This window comes from Tursiops truncatus, chromosome 2, assembly GCF_011762595.2.
Source record: "Tursiops truncatus isolate mTurTru1 chromosome 2, mTurTru1.mat.Y, whole genome shotgun sequence".
Classification (NCBI taxonomy): Eukaryota; Metazoa; Chordata; class Mammalia; order Artiodactyla; family Delphinidae; genus Tursiops; species Tursiops truncatus.
Window position 1 is genome coordinate 28,156,091 of NC_047035.1, and position 17,941 is coordinate 28,174,031.

Sequence of the window (17,941 nt, forward strand, 5' to 3'; positions counted from 1 at the left end):
CTCGTCCAAGGTCACACAGCTAGGATGGGGAGCTGGGATTCAAATCACAGTGTGTCTGATTCTTAGGGGACAAGGATCTCCCTAATCATTCTGGGCAGGGGGGCGTTGGGGCAACCTGAAGACAATACAAATCAGGATGCTAGACCAGGATTTTACAGTCAAGAGGGTGCATCCCAGGACTGTATTCCACGTATACATGAAGGACAACATCCTGCCAGAAGATTGGATTGAACAGACAGGCAGGGAAGCAACCTGCAGTGCAGGCCTGAATTAACAGAGATGCGTTGAAAGAAACATCCGGGGGTTGGGGGAGTGGGCAGGCTTGTTCCGTGTGGTTTCAGGGCGTGGGCAAAAGCCGATGTGTGGATGTTTCTAGTAGGCAGAACTCAACTGGAAACTGAGCAGTAGGGACAACTTATTAAAAACTGCAGCTGCCCAGCAATATAACGGGATGTTTCCAGAAGTACTGAACTCCCTGCCACGAGGAGTATGCCTACCAAGAACAGGTGTGTGGAAAGGAAATTGATTTTTGAGGGAATATAGGTTTATATATACATCTGAACATTTATTTGAAACTCTCAATAGAAGGAAAGCCTTGGTTTGGCTGGGTTTTGCCATGGCCCTTGCCCACAAGGAGTGTTCCAGGTGTAGGTCTGTGATGCCAGCCCCCGAGGAGAGTGGGCATGTGAAGGTGATGTCTGAGGAGGCTGGAGCAGAGAAGCCTAGGGCGAGTCATGGCTGCATCACTCTCATCACGTCCTCATTAGCAGCCCTTTACTCAGAGGATGTAATACGCGCCAAGCCCCACACTAAGTTCGTTCTCATTTCCTTGCCTCTTAACAACATCTCTAGGTGGGTGTTACTATCTCCATTTTGCAGATGAAGAAATTGGGCCTGAAACTCCAGGTCTATGTGACCCCAGAGCCCTGCTTCTAATCGCTCTGTAATCCCCTTCCTCTGCTTCTTGGCTTACGCATTCAATGAGCTAGAGGACCCCGGCTGGGGGGACAGCTGTGCCGGGGTGGGGCTCCTGTTCTCTGTAACTCTGGGTCAGACACCCAGTCTCCTGCCCTAAAGAAATGAGATTTTCAGAATTCCAGTTGTTGGGCTGATAAAAGCCGTGATTCTTTGTCTCGAAGCCTCCTGGGAATTGTGACTCAGCTCCAGTTAGCACCCTCCCTACCCTAGCAGGGGTGTCACTGACACGTGGCATCTCTGGCCTGGAGAGCCCTGGGAGGGATAGGGTTAGGGTGGCGGAAGCGGCGCCTGTCTGAGCCAGGGCTCTGACCAGACCCCTCTCCACCTCACTGGTCATGGTGACCAAGACACCCACTCTGGCTCCGGAGCCTCCCGAGGAAGCAGTCAGAGCCTGTCTTTGGGTGGCATTTCCACAATCATTGCAGGATCCATTAGGACTTCACCAAGGAGGAAGATCTGGAGTAATGGACATTATTATAATTACCAGTATGTGACAAGCATCATGCTCCGGGTTTTGCACGCCTGTTTAGTGTTCACAGTAACCCTCTGAGAAAGGAAAAGTCATCCCCATTTGCTGATAAGAAAGCCAAGGCTCAGAGAGTAACTTGCCCAAGTGTCTCCAGCCAGTGAGGGGCAGCAGGCCACCTTGCTTTCCTCGAAACTGTGTTTCTGGAAGGAAGGAAGGAAGGAAGGAAGGAAGGAAGGAAGGAAGGAAGGAAGGAAGGGAGGAAGGAAGGAAGGGAGGAAGGAAGGAAGGAAGGAAGGGGGGGAGGGAGGAAGGGAGGGAGGGAGAAAGAAAGGAAGGAAGGGAGGGAGGGAGGAAGGAAGGAAGGAAGGGGGTAGGGAGGGAGGGAGGGAGAAAGGAAGGAAGGAAGGGAGGGAGGGAGGGAGGGAGGGAGGGAGGGAGGGAGAAAGGAAGGAAGGGAGGGAGGGAGGAAGGAAGGGAGGGAGGGAGGCAGGGAGACAGGAAGGAAGGAAGGGAGGGAGGGAGGCTTGAGGAATACTTACAGGTACTGTGCCAGGCATTATCATTATGCTAGTTTCAGTCTGACATTGGTTGTTTCAGTAAACAGCCAGTTAATCCTCACAACAACCCACGAACTGAGTTTCTGTCCCCACTTCTACAGGTGAAAAATTTAAGACCGAGGGAGGTTAAGAAATGTGCCCAGGTCACACGGCTAGTCAGAGTGGAGCCAGGAATTAGGCGCTAGTCTGGCTGCCCCAGCACCCTCACTCTTTCCACTGCTCCCGGGGAGTCAAAGTTTCTATCCAGCTTACCCACCTGAAGCTTACAGATCAGGGGTTCAGCTCCAGCCTGCTCACGTGCCCCTGTGCATCAAACTTAGCCTCGTCCAGTGTGTGTGTGTGTGTGTGTGTGTGTGTGTGTGTGTGTATCTGTTCTCTGGGCAGAAGGGTGTGTGGCAAGGGACCCTCCACATCTCCCTGCTGCAGCCATCTGTCATCACAGATTGAGATCAGCATGGCTTGTAAACAGCCCGGTGGCCAGACATATGTCTCCACCGTCTCCTCCCCGAGCTCTGTCTCGGAGTCAGGGCCAAAACTGTCTCCAGCAATCAGTTTGCTCTCATTGAGGCCTCCTTGGGAATTCCAGCAGCCAAGGGTGAGAATCCTCAGGGTGGGGGCAGGCTGCAGCCAGGGAACCCTCTGCTTCCTTCCCCATCTGTGAGCAACCAAGGTGCAGCAGTGAGTGGACAGGGCTGGGGGCCGGGGCCAGAAGACCTGAGTTCCAGGCCCGCATGGCCCAGGTTTCCTGACCAGGAAAGTCATGCATGTCTGCCCTATGTGCTTCACAGGCACTTGGTGATGTTCAGACTCCTTGGAGTTGAGGTTGAGTCCAGCTGACCCCTCAGCAGCTGTTTTGGCTTCTCGGGTCAAAGTCCAAAAGCTGCAAGACCACTTCCCGAAAGAGCCTCTCTGAAGCACCCACAGGAATCCCAGATCAGCCACTCTCTTCTTCCAGATCCACAAGTCCTCTGCTCTCTGACCCTTGACTTATCCTTGATCTGGCTGAGGGGCCACGGGAGGAGTACATGTTCTTCACTATTTCCTTTACCGATTCTACATGACGCTTTGGTTGTACACATTACGGAGCACCTGCCCAGCATCTGATTACTTCTTCTGACCTCCTTCTGGGTGTCCCTGCCTTTTTTTCCCCACTCACTCTCCTGATCCCTTGTTTTATAAAAGGGAGAGGAGGAGTTCCCAGGAAGGGTCATATGCTTCCTGCTGGGCAGGCATCTCCCTGTGGCCTCTGGACCCTAAGATTCTTGGCCTAGACAACTCCTAAGGCTCGTCATGAATTCGTTCGTTCATTTATTTATTTGTAGGCAGTAGAGGGGAATAGTTCAGAATTTATCCTCTGGAAGCAGATGCATAATCCCAGCTCAATCCATCAGCTGGGTGACCTTGGGCATGTTTCCTAACCTCTCTGTACCTCAGTTTGCTCATCTGTAAAATGGGGATAATATTAGTATCTCCAAGGCCTGTTATGAGGATTAGATAAGTTATTACCTGTAAAGCCTTTATAATAGGACCTAGCCCATAGTATGAGCTATTTTAGTGTCTGCTATTATTACTCATTCCATTTTGATTGCCTATACTATTCCGTGTGCTGTGCTTGACTCCAGAGACATAGCAATGACAAAGAAGGCAAGGTCCCTGTCCTCACAGAGCTTATGCACTAGCAGGGGAGATGGACAAGCAAACAGGCAGCCACAGCACAGTCCATTAAGCATTACAGCAAGGGAAGGCCTACGTGTGCTGGGAGCACTTGGGAGGTGCGCCTGGTGATACCCGCCCTCCCCCATCACTGCCGAAATCTCGCTCAGAGCCGTGGGTGAGTGCTGAATTCTCACCCCAAGCCAAGGTTTCTCCCTTCCATGTGCTCATCTCAACTTCGACTTTCTTTCCCCCAAAGAGATATAAGCAGATTTTTGTGGATTGGCTGCTGCACTTGGTCTTACAGAAGCTGGGATCCAGCCCCCTATAGGAGGCCTCTGTGGGTTTGAGGAAGGGGGCTGAGGGCCCTGGTTCGGGGTGGGTGGGGTGCAGGGTGCTGGCAAAAATGGGTGTCTCACGAGGAACGCTGGTTTTGACACTTCTTTCTCTCTAGAAGTCTGCCCTCACCAAGGGCTGTCCAGCCGACAGTTTCTCTTCAGACCAGTGAGAAGGCAGAGTCCTCTCAGGAGGAAATCACTTTCTAGAAAAAGCGCATGTTTCCAGACTAATGGATGAGCCCCACTCCTCTTAGTTCACGCATTGCTCAGCTTCTCGGGGTGCCCTGCAGGTGCCGCAGCTGGTGCCCAGTCTTACTGTGATCCCAGCTCTCTGCCACCCCTCTCCTGCTCCGTAAAGAAGCAAGGTCCTTCTGCCTACACCACCTTGCTGCCCTGGCCTCCTGGGTCCCCCCTCTCTTCCTCTCTGGCTGTAGGAGGGATGTGCCCTTGGCAGCCAGAAGCTTGGTTGCAACCCCGACTAGGCCCCCTCTGAGCTTCACCTTCCTTCCTAACCTGTGAAACAGACAGGAAACAGACAGGAGAAACAGACAGGACAATACGCACCAAAGGCCTCAGGCCTCCGAAGCCCTGTCCAGATGTCCCCTTGTCTCAGTTCTCCCGGCCCCTGGCATCAGCCTCAAGATATTCCTTCCCACCTTCCGCACCTGCATCTAATCAGCTTGCTTTCTGAGTTTCTCCAAACAACTTCCCCTCTTTCTTTCTTCCTCCCGGTCTTCAGTTCATGCCACCAGGCCCCGGGCCAGGCGCTCACATTTCCCGGCCTCACCCCATCCTTTTTCTCAATGTCAGCATTTTCAGAATACTCACTTATCGCCACACAGCGGCCTTTTAGGCTGAAGCCTAGTTCCCATGTGGAAGAACATGCAAACCCTGGGGAATACCATCTGTGGCAAAAAAGAAAAAATTACAACTTCAATTTACAGTTCTTTAATCTTAAAAAAAAAATTAAGCTTTACTCATTTATGTCCTCACTTGATCTCTATGTCGGACTGTTGCAAGTGTCCTCAGGGAAGTGTGGGGCTTCCAGGGAAACACGGCACCTCCTCATGTTTGTCTTTGGTATCACAACATGTGATGCACGACAATGCTGTTTGTGGGGTTCTTCAGTTAGGTTGTCTAGTTTTAAATAAAGCAGCCCTCACCAAGCGGAGAAATGACTCTAAAAAATTCTTGCAGAGAAACAGGATTTAAAATAATATGAGGGGCTTCCCTGGTGGCTCAGTGGTTAAGAATCCACCTGCCAATGCAGGGGACATAAGTTCGAGCCCTGGTCCAGGAAGATCCCACATGCCGCGGAGCAACTAAGCCCGTGCGCCACAACTCCTGAGCCTGCGCTCTAGAGCCAGCAAGCCACAACTACTGAGGCTGCGCACCTGGAACCTGTGCTCCACAACAAGAGAAGCCGCCGCAGTGAGAAGCCCGCACACCGCAACAAAGAGTCACCCCCGCTCGCCACAACTAAAGAAGGCCCGCACGCAGCAACGAAGACCCAACGCAGCCCAAAATTAATTAATTAATTATTTAAAAATCCTCTTTTAAAAAATAAGTAAATAAAATAAAATAATATGAATAATCCTAAGCGATCCTTTAAAAATGCAATGCTGACACTTCTCCTCTGACACGTAATCGGCCATATTCCAAGGTAAAAATAATGATGACCTCTCAGATGGGACCCAAAATGGACCCCAGGAGTCAAATGATCAAGAAGTCTATATAAAATACAGCTTAAAAAAAAATACAGCTTATATCTACTATCGTTAATACCAGACTTTGCCTTCAGTGTATAATGTGCCCAGAGATAACAGCTAATGACAGAGTAAAAGCTATCTTGATTAGAAAAACATTTTAGAAACTTCCCTGGCAGTCCGGTGGCTAAGACTCCGCTTCCAATGCAAGGGGCCCAGGTTCAATCCCTGGTCAGGGAACTGGATCCCGCATGAATGCCACAACTAAAGATCCTGCATGCCACAACGAATATCTCGCACGTGGCAACAAAGATCCCATGTGCCCCAACTAAGACCCGATGCAGCCAAATAAATAAACAGATAAATGTTCAAAAAAAAAAAAAGAAAACATTTTAAAACACTGAGACACTCACATTTTGCTGTATAACTGGATGAAGGTATAGGTATTATTAACATGTCTCTTGGTATTTGCAAGAATCTATTTCAGCAATAAAATATATGAAGAACTATCTATTGTGTAAGCCACTAAAGGTTGAACCTGTTTAGAAGATAGAAGACCTATATTCTCCACAGTAAATGACTTCTTGAATAAAAATAAGGTTTACCCAATAACTCTATAAGTACAGCGGCTGATGTTAGGACCAGCAAGGCAATGGAGCTGGGGAATGCTAACTGAAAAGTCCCCTCCCTGTACCCTTCATAGGCAGGGTATTGCCACAAAGAAGTCAAAGCTGGGAGAAGACAAGCTGTCACAGGAAGTCATCATGCGGTTAACTTCATAAAACAAGATCTTTAAAGTATAAAGGTATCTTTACGGAGCTTCATATTGGAATAGTGTCTGTGGAAATGCCTGTGCCCCTTGAGAATTACTGGCTATGTCTTGGCAAAGGAATCATCAAACTGAAAAAGCAGTCCTTCTTCATTTTTTTTAAACAAAAAGATGGGTGTTCCACATTTCCTGCCTTTTTCTGTGATCACAGGCAGCTGTCAATAGTATACTACCTGCTAGCCCTTTTCAAGAAAAAACATCTTCCAAAAAAAAACACCTTCAAAGCACTTCTTTGGAGGTTGACATGCGAGTCTGACCCTCCAAGGTAGTGGAGATGTTTTCCCTGTTTTTACTGAATGTCAGTTGTTTTTGTTTCTTTGTTTGTTTTTGTTTTTAAGCATACTTTCTCTCTCTCTCTCTCTCTCTCTCTCTTTAAAGTAAGAGGAATGGTGTGAAATCAAGATAAGACATGTATCAGCACCAAAATACTGACAGTTATTGCCTTATTGGCCCAGCTGGACTCAGACCACTGCCCAGTTTTGTTATAAACTTTAAGCGGGGCTGCTTTTCAAGGAAGTTGTGGTGGGACAGAGCCTTTTGAAAATGAATGTTTGGAAAAAATTCCATCATCCTGTAATTTGCTGCTATAAATCCTCTCCCCTTGCATACTTGAAAAACTCAAGAACTGGGATATTCTAACTCTTTTTGACTTTGTAAAAACAACTAGCTGACCTCAAGGAACGTGAAAATTACTAACCAAATTTCAACAACAACATCCCATGGTTGGTGAATGTGAGTGAATAGATATCATGGATTTATAAGTGCAATCGACGGTGAGCTTCTTCCAGGATCGGGGGGCTTTGTCAGCTAGGGTGGCACTCAAACCAAGTATCAGAATAAACTGAACTTAGAACCAGACTGTGAATTGTCATATTCAGATGTTTAAAAACTAACAAAACAACTAGAGTTGTGTAAGATGCACATTGGGAGAAAGTGGGTGATGGAAGCACAGGACCTCACTGTACTATTTTTTGCAACTTCCTGCAAATCCATAATTACTTCAAAAACAAAAAGTAAAAAAAACAAAACACACAAATTTGTTCAATCACATGTTATATTGTATAACATTGATATCATATAATATATACTGTATCTAATAACTATATGACTATATTATTATAACTATATATACAAGATATCTAGTCACTAGGTATCATTTTTAGTAATAGCAAGTGGGCTGAGAGTAGCCTGGTGAGAGCCGGGGAAGGGATTTCAGCTAAGGAGGTGCAGCCACCCAGGGCAATGGCTTGGGGGGATGGGGCCTCACAGCTGCAGAGTGGGCTGGACATCCAGACTGCACCCCACTTCCCAGCATGGGTGACAGAGGAGCCCAAGGGCCCTCCAGTGAAACCTGTCTGTATCTTCAATCCTTAGCCTTCCCAGTGATTGAAAATGGCCAGTTGGAGTGTCCCCAGGGGTACAAGAGGCTGAACCTCACTCACTGCCAAGGTAAGAATAACCAGGGACAGGGCTGGGCTTGGGGAGCAGAAATAACAGAGGCTTGATGATGCGGGGAGACACCCACATCCCCAGATAGAAGGAGCAGCTGCCACTGTCTGAGTGGTCTCCACTGGGTACCTCTAAGCCCCAGCTTGGGGGAGCTATGGGGGCTGCTGCTTCCTGGGGGCCCAAGGAAGTCAGAGGATAGTGATGGTGCAGCTGAGAAAGCGCCTGGGAGCCAAGCCCTCCCCTCCTCCCCATCTCTACCCACCCCCACCCAGATCTGGGTGTGTGACTCTGTAGGGCTGTGTTGTGCTGTATCTCAAGGTGCCCCACAGTCCCCGCACATCCACTCACCTCCTGGGCTGCTCTCCCTGGAATGGGAAGACTTTTAACTCCAGGGTGGGAGATCAAGTCAGCCTGAGTTGGTGGGGACCACTATGGACTCTTACTAGCAAAGCACCTCAGCTGCTCAGGCCTCCTTCCCGAAGCCGGGAGCCGGGAGGGCACAGGTGGAGGGAATGGAGGGGGAATGGGGGAGGGGGACCATAAAGCACAGTCCTTGGCCTTGCTGGCCTGGCTGGTAGGCTCTGTAAGGCCAGCTGAGGCCCAGGTGCTCTGCATTAGAGGCCCCCAGAGGGGCAAGGCCCAGGGACACCTCAGGACAGAAGAGTGGGCAGGGGGGAGCTCAGCCATGGCTCTGAGCAGGGAGCCCTTGTTGGCTGTGGACCTGGCAATAGGTGAGATATGAGCTGGGCCTTCCAGCCAGTGGGAGGCTCCTGGGGTTGAGGCAGCTGCCCCTTTGGAGAGCTTTGGGAACTGGACAAATCGCTGTCTGTGCAGTTCACTTTGCTTGAAGCTAGGTTAGAGACGGGATTGACCCAGATGGTCTCCTAGGTCCCCTCCCCGTGGAGGCTTCAGGAGAGAGGAGTCTGGGGCGGCTGAGCTATCTGCCTGTGGGGATTTCTGGCCCATGGATAAGAACAGGTGCTTGGACCCGGCAAAAGGGAAGACCTCTGACCCAGCCGAGCCCAGGCTTAGCCTCCCTCCAGGGCAATGAGGCAAGGACCTCACGGACAGTGGGTGTGGGGAGAAGTTGGTATTTTTGCCCTTAGAGAGTGCGATGGGGCTGCTCGTATCTAAACCGTCCTCAGTGGCCTCTCCGCCTGGCATGTTTCCTAGTCTGCAGTGTTAAAGTTATTCCCAGGATCTCGAATGTTCTCTCTGTCCTTCCTCCACCAAGCCCACAGGATTCAGGATGCCAAGGTGCCCTCCCCAGGAGGCCCTGCCCCTGAAACCTCCCCCTTCCCATGTCTGTGGCTGTGGTCTCCCTGTCTGGGATGGGACCCGCTCATCTCTGCACCTGCAGGCACCATCCCTCCTCTCTCCATCCTTCTCTCCTACTTCCACAGGCTAATTTTGGGGTATTGCTATGATCTGCATACACTGTGCTAGGTGTTAGTTCACAGTGATGGATGAGACACAGCTGCTGCCCCAGGTGAAGACAGATGCCTTAACAATTACACACTATGAGAGAAGTGCTCTCGAGAGAAAGAGGCACTGGGTGCTATGGGATCCTATGGTGGGGTCCCTTCCCAGACTGGAGGATCAGGGAAGGTTTCAGGTGATACCTGACCTAGACTTAAAAAAATGAATGGAGTTGGCCAGCTAGAAGGGGATGCGGGCATTCCAGGCCGAGGGACGAGTATGAGCGAAGGAGCAGTTTGGGCCGGCTGGAGTACAGCCAGTGCACCCACAGGAGATAACAAGTGCATCCCAGGGTCTCATCAGAGCCACCGGCCCACACACAGGTTTTTGGAAAATGGTGGAGGACATTGGATACCAGGTGAGGGTTTAGAAGCTCCCTCTAGGAGGTGAGGGGGAGCCCAGAAGCTTCTCAAGCAGACAGGAGGCAAGTCAGATTTGAGTTTAGACATCACTCTGGCCACAGACTGGAGGCAAATGGATCAGTTCCCCGTCCCAGCTCTCCCTCCCAATAGAACATCCTGCTAAGCAGTGGTTCCCCTTGGTGCCCAAGCTGAGTCATCCTGCAGCCCCTTTACTCCTGTACTCAGGGCCAATTTCCAACGCCTGTGAACGAGCAGGCGGCCCTGACGACACTGGGCTGCCATGTGTTATCTCCTGGCACTGGAGGAGGGCGGCCATCACAGATCTCCCATGCTCACCATCAGCAGCAAAGGTGCCATCGCTAAGAGGGCCCCTGACTTCTTGGAGCTCAGAGTGTGAGCACTGTGATTTCCCCTGTCCTCTTAAACCTCTGCTCCACCTCCCAGCACCTGCCTCCATCCTCCCACCTCCTCGTCCTTGCCGGGGCCCCTCCATCCTGCAGCTTCTCGCTGTGGACATGGTCCCTGGATCTTGGGTCCCGCAGAGATGCTTCAGGGTCTCTCAAGGAAGACTGAATAGGAGGGACTGGGCAGCCTGTTCTCCACCCTCCAGCTCAAACTCTGCCCTCATCTACTCCCCCTGTTACGTCCCAGGATGCCGCTTACTAGTTGAGTGACTTTGGGCAAGTTACTCCTGGAGACTCAGTTTCCTCACTTATAAAATGAGGCCGTGTGGACCTACTTGATAAAACTGTGAGAATTAAATAAGGTATCATATGCAATCCACCTGGCATACTACCTGGCACGAGGCACTCAATAAACATTAGCTCTTAATATTATGACCGTTATTACCAGTTCCTGGACCCAGCGATTTGCAATTTTTATCTCATTTTATCCCCCTAACAGGGCTACATCGTCGTTACTATTATTATCCCCACTTTACAAATAAGAAACTGAGGCCCAGAGCGAGGGATCACACTTAGTAAACGGCAGCTCTCTTATTGCTGTCTTTCTATTTGGAGAATCATAGGAGAACTCTGCCCCGACCCCTCCCCTCCATCAGGCCTGGGTCGGGGGGCGCTTGGTCATCTCCGCCAACCCTGCAGATATCAACGAGTGCCTGACCCTGGGCCTGTGCGAGGACTCGGATTGCGTGAACACCAGGGGCAGCTACCTGTGCACCTGCAGACCCGGCCTCCTGCTGGATCCATCCAGGAGTCGCTGTGTGTGTGAGTGCAGGTGGGACCCAGGGTGGGGACGCTGAGAGGCGAGATGGGACCCTCAAGGTCCACGGGCCAGACTGAGAGCAGAAGTGCCCCTAGACCCTATCGCAGGGTCCAGGGGCTGCTCCTCCACCTGGAACTGGGCCCCAAGTACCAAACCTGATCCCTCATCCTGCTGGGACAGAGACAGTCACTGCTTCTCTGTTTTCTTTATGTATTTCTTTGAGGGCTTTGCAGTTTGGGATTTTCTACCTCCTCTGTTTTTTCTCTCATCATTACTGTCCCATCTGTTGCCTCATCTGCTTTGGGAGGATGTGTGTTGTCCCTGCTGTGATGTCTGGCTGAGCTGTGGCTGCCTCTTCCAGTGCCTGAGCTTAGAAGCCTGGTCCTTTCACTGCAGACCTTTCTTAAGGAGCCTGCCCATAGCAGGAGCAGCACTGCTGCCGGCCCTGGGGCCTTTCCGTAATCCTGCGATCCCCGTGTGTCCGTGAGCGCGTACATGTCACTAGTCGTATCAGCATCGTGTCCGTGTGTGTGCATGTGTGAACACCCAGGCAGCTGTTTCCAGTGACCTCTGTGGTTTCCAGCTGGGAGAGGCCCAGGCTGGCAGTGCCCCCCTCCACCCACCACTCCCCATGGCAGAGCTGACGGCACAGCCAGACCAGGGAGGCCTGACCAGTACTGAATAAAACCAGTCCCGACTGGCCTCTGCAAAGTAGCCACCCAGGTCAGGTGGGCCACCCAGGGCTCAGGAGAGTTCCCTGTGGCCGGCCAAGCCCTCAGTTTGTGAACCGCCAGGTACTGGGTCTGGGGAGGCCACAAGATGAACAGACTCCAGCACCACCCAGAGGGAGCACCCATGTGAGGGAAAGACTGGACCCAGCATCCCCAGGGCAAGGAGGTAGTAAGAGCCTTAAAGGGACAGCAGAGAACGAGGGGACCCAGAATGGGGAGAACCCATCTGGCCACTCTCAGGAAGAGTTCATGGTGACTTATTTATTAGTTCTGGATAGAGACCCTTCATGCAGGGAGGCAGGGTTGGCCCTTGGTGTTGTTATTTTCTAAACCCAGCATGGCTTACACTCACTGCAGTCCATGGGATTTTGATTCATGGCTCCAGCCAGGCAGCCATCAATCTAGCGAGCATTTACTGAGTATCTACATGCGCGAGACATTGCCCAGGGTGTCTGGGCTGCAAAGACGACCAAGACAGTGCCTGGTCCTCCAAGCTCCCCATCAGGCCTGTGGTTCTCGCCTCGTCTCATCTCCCCAGGGAGACTGTGGCCCTCAGAGCACACTGCTCCTCCCTCGTGCTCCCCAGCATGGGCTTTTGTAAACACGTATAGACTCAGAATCTGGAGACAAGCAGAGACATCCACATTTCCTGCTCTTAGCTTCCCCACATGAGGGTGAGAGTCAAGGGTCGCCTCAAACAGATAACACGAGGAGGTGCTAAAGGCATTCCTGCAGCTCCTCTTCCAAATGTTCTGTGAGCATTTTCAGGGCCCCAACTTCTACACTGAGATGCAGGCCAAGCCAATCTGAACGCACGTGGCCGGTCACTCCTCCACCCACTGCCTTTCCCCTCCCGCTGGCCACCTGCCCATCCCCACCTGCCGTGTCTGTTGCAGCGGACAAGGCCATCTCCATGCAGCAGGGGCTGTGCTACCGGTTGCTGGGGCCCGGCACCTGCACCCTGCCTTTGGCCCAGCAGATCACCAAGCAGATATGCTGCTGCAGCCGAGTGGGCAAAGCCTGGGGCAGCAAGTGTGAGGAGTGCCCCCTGCCTGGCACAGGTAACCCTCTGTCCTCATCTCAGCCCCGGCCGCCGAAGGGCTTCCTCCAAGCCAGTGGCCAGTTTCCCCTACCTGACCTAACGTCAGGCCAGAAGACTCTTAATTTTCCTTCCTGTTCAACTCCTTAACCCAACCTGGGGCCCCTCCCTCCTTGCTGCCACAATTGCCCTGTCCCTCAAAAGGCAGGGAAAGGAGGGCCCTGGGTTCCTGCGGGAGCAGCACCCCTCAGCTTGTCCTCTGACTGCTGAACTTGCAGAGGCCTTCAAGGAGATCTGCCCTGCCGGCCACGGCTACACCTACTCAAGCTCAGACATCCGTCTGTCCATGAGGAAAGCTGAGGAGGAGGAACTGACCAGGCCCTCGAGGCGACAGGGGCAGAAGAGCAATGGGACCCTGCCCAGACCAGCAGAGAGGCAACCACTCCGGGAGGCCACCGGCACCTGGCTGGAGGCCGGGACCATCCCTGACAAAGGTATCTGGGTTGGGAAAGATGCCTGAGAGGTTCCCCCTCCCCTCGGGTTACAGCACCTCAAAGAGCCACTGGACCCATGGCATTCCATCTCTGGGGCATTAGAAAAAGGAGTTCAGAGCAGCAGCACAGCCCTGGGAACGTGCTCTCATGGCCTGGCCTGATGACATGGCCTCACCTCCTCTTTCTCCTATATAGGGTCAAGAGGTACCCATGTCCCAGGGAGCTGCTGCTGGGGGTGGGAGAGGCCCGCCGCATCCTCCACTCCAGCTGACCAGGCCTTTCCATCCCTGGCCCCCGGCCACGCAGCTTCTGGGGCTGGTGCTCGCTGCCAAGCCTGAAGCGTCGGCAGGTGGATCCTGGGGAATCTGGGGGCTTTATATCCCCTCCCATGGCCTTAGAGTCAGAGCACTGGCTCCAGCTCAATCGCCTTGGGCCCAGGAGGCGTGGGGCTGGAAAGAGACTGGACTCTAGGCACCCCGGCAGGTGCCCTGGGAAACCACGCAGAAGGCAAGCCCGGGTTACTGGTAGCACAGGGTGCAGGAGGCCAAGGACATATGAGGACCAGGAGAACTAAGTGATGGCCAAAGTGCTCCAGGAATTGGGAACAGACAGACACGGAAGTCAGGCAGAGCCCCAGTCATCATGGAAACCAGACACTGGCCAGGCCAGGAGCAACTCCTCCCCTTCCTAGAACTGTTGCCCTGGCCTGTAGCCTGGGGCAGGGGCGGAGTGACCCGATGTGGTCGGGAGGGAGGAGGTGGCAGTGCAAGGAGGGTTGCAGCGAGGATGGGGTGGCAGTCCACCCATGGGGTGGACTGGCCCGGAGGGGGTGGGACTCCTGTCACCGGGGGCATCAAAGGAGCCCCGGAGGTTTCCTCTCACCAACTGACCGCTTTGTAGGCCTTCCAGACCTGGGATTCTGGGATCTGGGCTGGCCAGTGCCAGAAGGGTGGCAGGGGCAGAGGCAGGTAAGAAGAGTCTGGGCTCTCTCTACCACTGAGCCTGCGGGGGACGAGGTCAGGAGGTCACGGACTGAACCAGCCCTGGCCGTGGGTGGGAGGGAGAAGGCAGCCAGACCCTCCTCCCTGAGCTCACGCTCTCACCTTTCCTTCCCAGGTGACTCTCAGGCTGGCCAGGTAAGCGAGTCCTCCCACCAGCAAGTCGCGCAAGGGTGGCAGAGAGCAGGACGTGGTAGCACTGAGGCCGCAGGACAGCGTCCCGTGAGGGAGGGAGGGGAGAAAGATGGAGTGTACGTAGGATTTTACTTGCAGAGAAGCCGTGGTGGGAGAGTTGATCCAAAGACCCAGTTTTACCCTAAAGGAAGTAATAACAACAGCTCCTGTTTTTCCAGCAGCTGCTGTGCAAGTACTCTCATTCGGGAAGCTCTGGGGCCCCCTTCAGAAAGGAAGCAGGAACGTGTCCTGTTAGTCCTGGCTGTCACTCAGGCTTTCATCACAGCAGATGAGGTCTAGAACTGGTTCCAGATTAATTCCGGATTCAGCACTTTCTGAGCCTGACTTGCTTAAGGTCTCAGGTCTCCTCTGTGAGTGGCTCGTGGGGAATAGAAGCAGAGCTGTGAATAGCCTCAAACCACTTCATTGAGAAAGGGGGAGCCCACCCCCTCTCCTGAGCCCAGGATTTCCCTGCAAAGAACTGAGTGTCCTCCTAGAAAAACATTCCAGAAGAGTGAAGCTGCTTCTTCCCTCATCAGTCTGCCAATCCCTACCCTATCCCTTGGCCCCTCCAACCTGCATCCCTGACTCTCCGCAAATATTGTTTCCCCAGGGAGCTTCTTCTCTCCCTGGAGAAGCATGCATTGTCTCCCAGACCAAACTTCTTCCGTGTCCTCCCAGCCCCAGCCATGCTCCTGGCCCTCTGCCATCCCCTGCCCATTTTTCTTTCCCCTGCTCCCCACAGCTCCTCTACCTCTGTCCCTGGGCTATGGTGAGAGACACCAGGTGTGGCCTGGGGTCCCAGCTTCACCACACTGGCCCTGTGACCCTCGGTAGACTGGTTAACGTCTAAAGCTTCTGTTGCTGTCTGAGATGTGGAGATCATAACACTGATACGATACTTGTTGCTGTAACGCTGCGCTGGCCCATTCCGTACATCGGCTCCTTTGATCATCACAGCCTTCTACCAGAGGATAGTTGAGAAGATTCATTAAGACAGTAGACATAAAGTGCCTGGCAGAATGCCAGGGTGTAGTAAGAACTCATCAACACCTGGAATGAATGAAAGACTGAAAGAGGGAGTTAGTTGGACGGGGAGCCTGGAGGCAGGGGTGAGTGTGGAGGAAGGAAGCACATCATGGGGGTGACAGGGAAGCCAACAGTGACCTCCTCCCGTTTCTGTGCAGGTCACAACCAGTGTTACCCAGCTATCTGCCTGGGTCCCAGGTGAGTGCCTCCTCCTAGTGGTGCCCAGCAAACAAAGGGAGGGAAGGAGAGACCTTAATCTAGGAGTGGAGATAGTACCCGGGAGCTGGTGCACAGGCTCAAATCAGCTGAGGTTATAGATGATGAGACGTGTGATCAGTTTTCCTGGGAGCTCTGTCTGCGGAAGGTGTTATAGGTCAGTGAAAGGCACCGCGATGCCTTACAAATACCTCCGCAGCCACGACACTCTTTCTGCCCTTCATGGTGCTGGTCAGCAAATAAACAAGACCAAAGAGGAAGGGCTGGCTGAAGCAGGGGCGGGTCAGGTACCCAGAGCCCTGCCCCCAGCCTGTCTTCTCTCAGGAAATGGTTAGAGCTCCGCAGAGCCCAGCTTGCCAGTCCCTGGGGCTGCAGGCAGGGCACTGTTCAGAAGTCGGCTTCAGCTTCCTCTACTATGATGTGGACACGAATGCCTGCCTCTTAAGGCAGATGAGACACTGGTGGTCCAGGCAGAGCTCTGTAAACTGTAAAGAACTCTGCAGACAGAAGGAGAGTGCTGAAGTAGGAGTCAGGAGACCCGGGCTACGGCCTCATCCCCAACAAGCTATCGGCCTCGGACAAGTGGCCATTCCCACGAGCCTCCACCTCCTTCCCTGCGGAGTGGAGCCGGGAGACCAGATGTGCTCTAAGCCCCGTCAGGGCTCTCAGATTCTCTGACTCTGTTTGGGGCCAGGTTAAGTTTCAGGAGACTAAGAGGCAGGGGGGATGACCCGCCCTAGGTTCCACCCCTTGTTCTCAGAGCCCGATGGACTGGAGGGCAGGGAGGAGGACAGGGCACTGCACCTCTGCAGGGGATGTTGTCCAGGGGGTGGGAAAGCGGGCAGTCAAGGGGCTGAGGCCCACTCGCTCCCCCCGCCCCTCTCCCCTCCGCAGGAGACGCCACAGGAAGACCAACGCCGCCACTGCCTGGACAGGGGATCCCGGAGGCCCGGGCAGAAGAGCAAGTGACCGCCCCCACCGATGTGCTGGTGACCCCGGCCCCGTCAGGTACCTGCAACAGCCCCATGAGGTGTGGGTGGCCAGAGCCAACTCCAGGGCTCTCCCACCGGATGCACAGTGTCCAGTGAACTCCCGCCGGGGTCAGCGGCCCCGGCCGCATTCCGCAGAGAGCACAGGGTGCCCCTAGTGATCGGGGGAGTCCCGTCTGGAGCACCGGTCAAGCCAGGCAGGAGAAAGAGAAGGGGTGCCTTCCAGGAGAATCCACGGGGCCTTCTCAAGGAAGGCGAGCACATGGGGCCTCCGGGAGCCTGGCTCTTCCAGGCTGTTGACCCTGGGTCAGCTGAGTACCCTGGCGGTGGGCAGTCTCCTGCCCACAGGGAGGGCCGACTTTAGGGAAGGAAAATGGTTCTATTTCTCACAGTTGTTTAGCTGCCCTGGAGCCTGCGTTCCCCAGGCTCTGGCCGCTGCAGTGGTTGCGGGGTGGTGTGGGGAGATCCCCGGCACATCCACCTTGCTCTGGAATGCACCTTCCTCAAAGGCTCGTTGTCTGGGGACTTGGTTCAAGAGAAGCCGGTGTTGTTGCAGCTGTTCCCTGCACACGTGCGTGCTCACGTGTGTGTGCTCGTGCGTGTGTTCCCACGAGCGTCCTCATCAGGGCCTTGCTGCTTGTACCCTCATAGACTGAGGTCACTTTGGGGTGAGGGGTATTTCCAGATCTCCTCCAGCAGAGGGAGAGACCCTGCAGGTTGGTGGAACAGTCCAGAGAGTGTGGGTGGGGCTGGGAGCTTGGCCTTCCTAGGCCTGAACCAGGGCGTCCCTGCTGCCCTCCCCCAGGACCCCTCTTCTCTGGGCTCAGTGCGCTGCTCCAACGAGTGTCCTCGGCCCCCCTCCGCTCGGCAGGCAAGATGAGCTAGGTTAAGGGGCTCAGCTGGGGATTCAGCTATGTGGGGACAGAATCCCTCCCACGATCTATAGACTTTCGCCTGATCCCCCTTCCCCCTTGCCATCCCCCAACCCCACCCTTCTGGGAGGACATTTAGAACCTGGCTGGAGGTCCTCCTGAGCCCCCAGGCTGACACAAACTTGGAGCCAGGCCAGGGGCAGGGTAGCCCGACAAACAGGCCGGTGTGCACGTTCAGTTCAGTCCAATTTAGCAAACGCTGTGAAGCCCCGCTGTGCACCACCACAGGCCACATCCTGACCCATTTCCTTGGGTCTCTGGGGTTCCCTCAGTGCTGTGGGGCAGGGCTGGGAGC

General features: G+C 53.7%; 1 protein-coding gene across 7 annotated transcripts in view; it reads left to right on the forward strand.

Annotated features, from left to right (window-relative positions):
- LTBP2 (latent transforming growth factor beta binding protein 2) overlaps positions 1 to 17,941 on the forward strand; it is a 98,084-nt gene that overhangs the window by 56,167 nt on the left and 23,976 nt on the right. For 6 of the 7 annotated variants that reach the window (XM_073800243.1, XM_073800240.1, XM_073800238.1 and 3 more), the window contains 8 exons: positions 7,905 to 7,979; positions 10,046 to 10,213; positions 10,924 to 11,046; positions 12,672 to 12,836; positions 13,093 to 13,308; positions 14,425 to 14,444; positions 15,668 to 15,707; positions 16,620 to 16,733. In XM_073800243.1, the coding sequence (XP_073656344.1) occupies positions 7,905 to 7,979; positions 10,046 to 10,213; positions 10,924 to 11,046; positions 12,672 to 12,836; positions 13,093 to 13,308; positions 14,425 to 14,444; positions 15,668 to 15,707; positions 16,620 to 16,733 (921 nt within the window). The remainder of the gene's footprint in view (positions 1 to 7,904; positions 7,980 to 10,045; positions 10,214 to 10,923; positions 11,047 to 12,671; positions 12,837 to 13,092; positions 13,309 to 14,424; positions 14,445 to 15,667; positions 15,708 to 16,619; positions 16,734 to 17,941) is intronic. The other variant, XM_033850846.2, reaches the window with a different exon arrangement.